General features: G+C 38.6%; 1 protein-coding gene across 1 annotated transcript in view; it reads right to left on the bottom strand.

The window, feature by feature from the left end:
* Window positions 1-429: 429 nt before the first annotated feature.
* The window catches only part of LOC134349185 (cationic amino acid transporter 2-like), a 40,160-nt gene continuing 31,427 nt past the window's right edge, over window positions 430-9,162 (bottom strand). The window contains exons 9-11 of the mRNA XM_063053132.1: window positions 6,497-6,663; window positions 6,164-6,272; window positions 430-4,988 (exon numbers count right to left, since the gene is read on the bottom strand). Of these exons, the coding sequence (XP_062909202.1) occupies window positions 4,858-4,988; window positions 6,164-6,272; window positions 6,497-6,663 (407 nt within the window). The 3' untranslated portion in view covers window positions 430-4,857. The remainder of the gene's footprint in view (window positions 4,989-6,163; window positions 6,273-6,496; window positions 6,664-9,162) is intronic.

Genomic DNA, 9,162 nt, shown 5'->3' with positions numbered 1-9,162 from the left:
ATCTGAAATTCGACCCAGAACTGGGAAACTTATTATGATTGCCTTATGAGTTTTTAAAACTTATGAAAAGGAAAGAAAAAGATTAATTTCAAGAAAGTTAAGCTAAGGTTGACTATCTTTTTTTAAGAATGGTTTGCTAAAAGTTCATTCTTTACTCAAAACAGCATTGACAATTATTTTCACATTATTATATCTACAACTTACCGATCGTGCTAATGTACCATGAGCTCTAGCTATAATAATTTTTATGCAAGGGTTCCCTGAGCCCTGAAAATTATTTCAAGTGTTCCTCCAGGGCAAGAAGGTTGAGAAAAGCTGTCTTATAGTCTTAACATCTCCAATTACTTTTAAAGCACTGAATTTGTTTCATTTAACTGTCCAATTTGGAAATGATTTCAAATGCCTTTTCTGGGTAGATGATTGAAGCAGGTTCAAAAATAACTTTTACTGGGAATAGAGTACATACCGTACTCAAAAGGGAAACATTTTCAATGCTATGGTGAAACAGCAAGGGACTGTTTCAAGGACTTTACATGCTTAATGGCCCTCTTAAAAGTTCCCTGATTATTTTTCGTTGAAACACAATTTTCCAAGATGTTTATTCTGTAAAAAAAAACTCACAATAAGTTTCTGCAGTACATAGAAGCCAGACAGTGATACTGATAAAGGGTTGACTCTTGTAATCCAGAGGTTAAGTTTTTCAGGACAATTTTATCCATTACCAGAAGGTTGTAAACAGACATCAGTGAATTTCTAATAGACAGTGGTATTCCCTGGAGCGCAGGAGAACGAGGGGAAATTTGACAGAGGTATACAAAATTATGAGGGGTATATATAAGGTAAATGCAAGCAGGTATTTTCCACTGAGGTTGGGTGAGACTAGATACGGAAGTCATAGGTTAGCGGTGAAAGGTGAACTATTTACTGGAAACCTGAGGGGGGACTTCTTCACTCAGCGGGTGGTGAGAGTGTGAAATGAGCTGCCAGTGGAAGTGGCGGATGCAGGGTTAAATGCCATCACTTAAGAGAAGCTTAAATGGGAGGAGCATGGAGGGCTATGGTCAATAGAACAAGGCAGAATTACAGTTAAGCACAGACTAGATGGGCTGAAGGGCTTGTTTCTGTGCTGTAGTACTCTATGACTCTATAGTTAAGTGAAAGACTGAAATACCCTGGCCTAGTCACTTAATATACTACTCAGGGCACTCTTGGCAAAGACCTGTTAGAAGATTGTACCCCCACCCCTTTGTCTAGTCTTCTTCTGTGACACATATCAAAAATAACCGAACTGTTTAGAAATAAGATAGAAAATCAAACGAGGCGCAAGCGAGGCATAAAAGTGTGCATGGTCTGTTTGGGTTGCATAATCTGTTTCTGTGCTGCATAGTCCATGTAATCCTTTGTAATTTAAAAGGTGACAAGAAAATGAGCAATGATCTTAGATGTCATCTGTACAGAGTTTGCAGTTCTCCCTGCGACTGTGTGGATTCCCAAAGGGTGTTCTGGTTTTCCTCCCACATTCCAAGACCAGCAGGTTGGTTAACCCTTCGCTGTAAGTTAATTTTAGTATAGAGGGGAGATTGGAATGTGAGAGAGAATAAGAAGAGGAAGAATACCGATGGGAGTGATCTGGTAATGGATCAAATAGCCTTCTTCTGTGTCTTAATGAATACATAACCAAGTCCTCAGGGAAATAAGTATTACAGCACCACTGCGTAGCAGGAAAGACAGCATTAACACACGCTGGATTCTCGTGTTCCACTGAGTTTCATAGAGTCAGGAACCAGTTACTCACCTCATCAATCCCCATATTTGTTTAAATATTTACCAATAGGCATTTAACTATTATATGTTTTGATAACCTACTATCAAAACCAAGAGAGAATAAAAGCTGCTTTAAATCAGTCAGCTCATAGTATCACTATGTGGATAAATTTTAATAATACTAACATATATTAACTCATCTTCTTTGTAAATTTGTTTTTCCTCATGTTCATTTAAAATATCTTCCGGTGTTCAACCCAGAATGCCCCAATTAAAATGGAGATTCCACCATTCCCACCCAGTGAAGATCCAAAATGAAGCATCTGCTCCATTGTGGCTCTGTTGAGACTGTGAGCAAAACTACGCTACAAATTAAGTGCGATGTAAATCTGCATTTTGTGCTTTTCTTTAGATCTGGAGCCAATAGACAAATAAAGGTGTTTCAATTAGATGCATGACATAGAAATATCTAAATGCATCTACATGCTGCCTGCAGCTTCTTAAGTCAAGGGTCAACTAGTGGTCCGTAAGGTTAAGAACTACTTTGAGGTCAAAATGTAGATTGACAATCCAGTGTAGCTTTAAAGGAATGTTGTACCGATAGACATAGTATTTCCCGCATAAGACATTAAACCGAGGTTCCATTTGTCTTCTCAGGTGCAATTTACAGATCTCAAGGCACTATTTTATACTAGGTGGAGGAGTTCACCCTGACATTTCAGACAATACTTATCACACATCCAGTATCATAGCAGCAGATTACTTCATCATTATTGAAAATTGTTTCCACCGGTAAGTGAGACTAGAAATAGGGGGTGTAATCTCAAGATTCGGGGAAATAGATTTAGGATGGAGATGAGGAGAAACAGTTTCTTTTTCCCAGAGAGTAGTGAGTCTGTGCATTTCTTTGCAGAGGGAAACAGTAGAGGCTACCTCATTAAATATACTTAAGGCACAGTTTGATAGAATTTGCATAATAGAGAAATTTGCATATGTGGAAAAGGCAGGGAGGTGGAAGAGCGGACCGGGTGTAGCATATCTAAGTTTGCTGATGACACTAAACTGAAAGGAAAGCAAACTGTGCGGAGCATCCAGGGAGTCAGCAGAAAGATGTAGACAGGTTAAGTGAGTGGGCAACGATCTGGCAGATGGAGTACAACATTGGCAAATGTGAAGATCAGATTATTATTAATTAAATGATGAAAGATTGCAGCATGCTGTTGTGCAAACCACAAAAGGTTGGTTTGCAGGTACAACAGGTTATTAAGAAGGTAAATGGATCTTTGGCTGTCTGTGCTAGAGGAATTACATTTAAGAGCAGGGTGTGTATGCTGCAACTGTACAGAGTATAGGTGATGCTACAGCAGGAGTACTGTGTGCAGTTCGAGGGAGAGTGGATAGACATACTGGCTTTGGAGGAGGTGTAGAGGAGATTCACCTAGTGAGTTCTGAAAATGAGGGGGTTGGTCTATGAGGAGAGATTGAGACTCCTCAGTCTGTATTCACTGGAATTCAGAATAATGAGAAGGAATCTTATAGAAATATATAACCTATGAAAGAGATAGATAAGGTAGAGTCGGGAAAGTTGTTTTCGTTGGAGGGTGAGACCGGAACTACAGGATATAGCCTCAAGATTCAGGGAAATAGATTTAGGATGGAGATAAGGAGGAACTGTTTTTCTCAGAAAGTAAATCTGTGGAATTCTCTGCCCAGGGAAAGGTAGAGGATACCCCATTAAGTACATTTTAGACACAGTTAGGTAGATTTTTGCATTGCAAGGGAAGCGTTATGGGGAAAGGGCAGGTAGATGGAGCTGAGTCCGCAGCCAGATCTAATTGGAGCAGGCTTAATGGACCGGATGGCCAACTCCTGCTCCCATTTCTTATGTTCTTTTTCTTGAGAAGTGACTTCTTTACGCAGAGGGTAGAGTGTGTACCTGAAATGAGCTGCCAGAGGAAGTTGTCCATGTGGGTACAATTGCAACATTTAAGAGACATTTGAGAGAAGGGATTTAGAGGTCATAGACTGAACGTGAGCAACTTGGACTAGCAGGGAGGATCCTGTAGTTGGTGGACCAGTTAGGCCAGAGGGTCTGTTTCTGTGCTGTACTACTTTGACTCCATGTCTCTATCATAACCCAGCGACAGACAATTTGGCCACTGTGTGTGGTACATAAAAAAATGTTCACTATTTTACTCTCCACAAATACTGTTGAATATTTGCCATTTTCTATTTTACCACAATTAAATGACAGAAGGTATCTTAGATGTCTTGAGGTAATAATATGCACTATATTTCTTTTTCATTGAGAAATGGTTGATCTGCATCTCTTTCAGAGTTTAATTTCCTTACACATGCAGTGAGTTATTTTCTTGTAGAATTAGAATTTTGAAACCAGATGTGCAAAGAAAAACAAGCTGCAGGGAGACCTCAATGGGTCAAGTATCATTTATGGAGGGAAAGGGCCATCTAATATTTTGGGTTGAGACTGTTCATCTATTATTCACAACGGTACCTGACTTATGAGACTATGTATGAGGTACCATATGGTTTTCATCTTGATACTTAAGGAAGAATAGGCTCTGGGACAATGCAGGAAGGCCTTTCCAACTTAGCTCTGGATTGGAAGTTGTCTTATGAGAAAAAAATTTAATTGATTGGTACTTCACCCTCTATTTAGGTGAATGAGAGAGGATGTTATTGAAATATATAAGATTCTGAGTGTATTTAATTGCCGATTTTCCTGAAGGGGAAATCTCAAGCTAGGGAGAATAATTTCAGGAGGGCCTGTTTCTGTGCTATTTTGTTCTATGACTTTATGTCTATCATAACCTTATGAGAGTGGGGGCTTCTTTCATTGATTCTGGTTATTATTCTATTACGGGTTTACTGAGTATGTACGCAAGGAAATCAATCTCAGGGTTGTATATGGTGACATATATGTACTTATGATAATAAATTTACTTTGAATATGAGGCAACTTGGGATGTTTGCTTACATTAGACATGCTGCATAGATAGAAATTGCTGCTGGTATTGGAAAATATGGTATTTTGCTGAGAACTCATTTTCATTCTCCTAGTCTTTGGTTCCTTTAAACTTTCTCATCCTTATGCTCTTCCTCTGTTGGCCTTGCGATCTCAACTGGACTTGAGGCAGACTGTTCTCGAGGCTGCTGACCCACCACGCTGTGCTGGATACCATAGCAAAAGTATATCAGCAAACCTGTCAACAGTGCAGAAAGTTGTGTTATTCAGTATTGGTAACGTGCAGGAAAGGAAAGGAAAGTTTTTCTTAGTTGACTAGCAACAACAAAACTGACTGCATAAGATAAACAAGGCAGCGACTGCCTGGATTTCAGCTTTTGTCATTAATTAAACTTAAAGATGAACTTTATTGTATACTAATAGGAAGGGTTAAACAGAGAGAAAATGAGTGAAGGAAGAACAAGAGAGATGCAGTCAGTACATAGGAAATGGATAAATAATTGTTTTCACAAACATGGGAAAATCTGCAGATGCTGGAAATCCAAGCCACACACACAAAATGCTGGAGAACTCAGCAGGCCAGGCAGCATCTATGGAAAACAGTACAGTTGACATTTTGGACAGACCTTTCATCGCTCCTTTTATTTTTACTGTAAAGAATTTTGCTGCTTGGGAGGTTTTTCTGCTCATGTGGCAAGAAATTAAGATTTGTCTCGTCTAGTCAATTTTAATATATTCAGAAAGAACTTATATAAGATGATGCAGATTCATTGAATTGCAATTTGATATACACTCAGTGTCCACGTTATTAGCTACCTCCTGTATCTAATGAAGTGGTCAAAGTGTATGTTTGTGGTATTTTGCTGCTGTAGCCCATGTACTTCAAGGTTTGATATGTTGTGTGTTCAGAGATGCTCTGCTGTGCACCACTGCTGTAAGGCACGGTTACTGTCATCTTTCAGTCAGCTTGAACCAGTCTAGCCATTCTCCTCCGATCTCTCTCATTAACACGGTGTTTTTGTCCACAGAAATGCCGTTCACTGGATTTTTTTTTTTTGTTTTTCGCAACATTCTCCGTAAACTCTAGAGACTTCTGTGCATGAAAATCCAAGAAGATCAGCAGTTTGTGAGATACTCAAACCACCCCATCTGGCATCAATAATCATTGCACGGTCAAAATCACTTAGGTCACATTCTTTCCCCATTCTGATGTTTGATCTGTACAACAACAGAACCTTGTGACCATGTCTGCATGCTTTTGTGTATTGAGTTGCTGCCCTATGATTGGCTGATTAGATATTTGCATTAATGAGCAGCAGTAAGGTGTACCTAATGAGGTGGCTACTGAGTGTAGACTGCAGTTGAATCAGTCTGTATCATGATGAGGCGTTTAACTATGATGAAGAACCTTACCAATTGCCAACCAGATAGACAGTCGAATCCATGTGGCTACACTCATCTGTGCCATGAGGTAAATGTTTATCAAAATACTGAATATTGGCAGAAATGGTAGGCAGGGAACCTTTAAACAGAGCAAAATATATATATAGTGACAACCTCATTGATAACAAACATTTTAACAGAACATTATTGAAATAATGGTCAAATCTATAAAATTACATCATCCTATTCTATTCTACAATAGAGATAAACTTACATTGTTAGTTAATGACACAAATATTTAAATAAAATATCAGATATCTATCTCGTTGTTTACTAGTCCATTATTTCCTACCATCATCTTACCATAAACATGGCCTTCTTCTGATTTTGAGGTTGCCTCCAGATAACAAATACAATGAATATTGATGCCAATATAACAGGTACAAAAAAGCCGACACTCCCAATCGTTGTTGCTGTGATAGTTTTCAACCCATATGTCATCATTCCACTTAGAATACAAATTAGGACGACTGTGAAAGAGTACAGTATAAAGTCACTATAAAGCTTTCATGGCACGGGCTGCCCCCAACATATTTTTCGGCTTATGTTGACAAATGAACATTTAATGCAAGAAGCCAAGCAACATCTGTGGCAGGGGTTCCCAACCTGGGGTTCATGGACCCCTTGGTTAAAGGTCGGAGTCTATGGCATAAAGAAGATTGCTAACCTGTGATCTAGGGAGATTAATCAACAGGTGACACTTCGGGCCAAGAACCTCCATCAGTACCCTTCATCAGGGTCTTTGCTAAAACATCAACTATTTATTCTGCTCCATAAATGCTGTCTGACCTGCGAAGTTCCTTCAGCATTTTGTCTTTGTTGCTCTGGATTTAACAGCAACTGCAAAAACTGGATATGTTGGTTGTTATTGCAAATGACACATTTCACTGTATGTTTTGATGTACACATATTAACTAAGTAAACTGATGATACTTAATAATTCACCAAAACTTTCTGGAGGTTTAATTTTCACGGTGCGTTTATTTGAAATGTACACATGTATTAAAGCAGTGGTAGGTCAAATGGAGTAAATATCGATATCATAATATCCTAAATTTTACTTTAGATCAAAGGTCAAGTTAGAGCAAAATTGCTTAAAGGAGGAGCAGTTGACCAGAAAATTGGCCTGGTGCTATAAGAAAAATTGTCAGTCAAAAATGTCATTGGCGCTCATTAAAATGGAGACAATTTGGGTACAGGCAAGGTACATTTGTATGAGGGAAGTCGTATACAAAGATCTCCATGGGTGAAAAGAGTTTGAATAAAATGAAGCAGGAAAACAGTTCATATGACCAATGTCAGAGGGGTTTTAGAAGTGGCTAGAAATTCTTCCTTACTTAAATTTATGTCACTAAGTCCTTTGGGATTTAATGAGTTTATTGAGGGAATAGGAGTTTAAATTGCAGCGATATTGTCCGCAATTATCCAATCATCCTGAGTTCCATGAGTGGTACAAAGGAGAATTCCAAATGTTACAGTCCATTTCTCAAAATAAGGAGAAAAGATGAATCAGCCTACTTCTTTCACTGATAACCTTCACAGTCGAAGAACATTCTAGAAACAACAATACAGGACAAATTAACAGTCTTTGGGTGAATTATTTAAAGGAAGCTAGCATGAATTTGTAGGAGACAAAAATCATGATTAACTAACATGATGGAATTTTTGTTTAGGTAATACATGAGGACAAAGCAGTGCTTGTGAAGCATGTGGACTTCAGATGGATGTTTACTGAAGGACCATGTTAGGCTTGTCTATTAAGAAAATAAAAAGCAGCAGAGGTAACATGGTAAAAATTGCCTTTCTGATAGAAAATAATAGCAAATATTTCATATTGGGAGTAGAGAATGGCTCTGCTGGTAAAGAATGGCATCAATCAGTAGGAAGATGTTGAATCCTTGTGGGCTGAGTTAAGAAACTGCAAGGGTAAAAGGACCATGATGGCAGTTATATACAGGCCTCCCAACAGTAGCTGTGATGTGGACCACAGATTACAACGGGAAATAGAAAAGGCGTGTCAAAAGGGACAGGGTTATTATAATCATGGGAGATTAAAGCACGTATGTCAATTGAGAAAACAGGTTGGTAATGGATCTCCCAAGAGTGAATTTGCTTATTGCCCATGAGATGGCTTTTTAGAGAAGTTTGTTGTTGGGCCTACTGGGGGATCAGCAATACTGAACTGGGTGTTATGTAATGAACCAGAGGTGATTAGGGAGCTTAAGGTAAAAGAACCCTTAAGAGTCAGTGATCACAATATGATTGAGTTCAACTTGAAATTTGATAGCGAGAAAATAAAGTCTGACATAGCAGTATTTCAGTGGAGTAAAGGAAATTACAGTGGTATGAGAGAATATTTGGCCAAAGTAAGTTGGAAGGAGATGCTGGCAGGGATGACAGCAGAGCAGCAATAATGTTTCTGGGAAAAATAAAGAAGGTGGAGGATAGATATATTCCAAAAACAAAGAAATACTCAAATGGCAAAATAGTACAACCATGGCTGACAAGGGAAGTCAAAGCTAATGTAAAAGCAAAAGAGAGGGCATACAACAAAGCAAAAATTGGTCAGAGGATTAGGAAGCTTTTAAAAACCTACAACTAAAAGAGTCATTAGGAGGGAAAAGATAAAATATGAAAGCAAGCTAGCAAACAATATCAAAGTGGGTAGTAAAAGCTTTTTCAAGTATGTAAAAAATAAAAGAGAGATGAGAGTGGATATAGGACCACTAGAAAATGAGGCCAGATAAATAATAATGGGGGATGAGGAGATGACAGATAAACTAAATGAGTATTTTACATCAGTCTTCACTGTGGAAGACACTAGCAGTGTGCCATATGTCGAAGAGTGTGGGGGAAGAGAAGTGAGTGCAGTTACTATTACAAGGAGAATATGCTCAAAAAGACCTAAGGATACGTAAGTCGCACAGATGAACTGTACCCTAGGGTTCTGAAAGAGGTAGTGATCGAGA

This window comes from Mobula hypostoma, chromosome 7, assembly GCF_963921235.1.
Source record: "Mobula hypostoma chromosome 7, sMobHyp1.1, whole genome shotgun sequence".
Lineage (NCBI taxonomy): Eukaryota > Metazoa > Chordata > Chondrichthyes > Myliobatiformes > Myliobatidae > Mobula > Mobula hypostoma.
The sequence above is the reverse complement of the archived record's forward strand: the minus strand, read 5'-3'. Positions and strand labels throughout refer to the sequence as shown.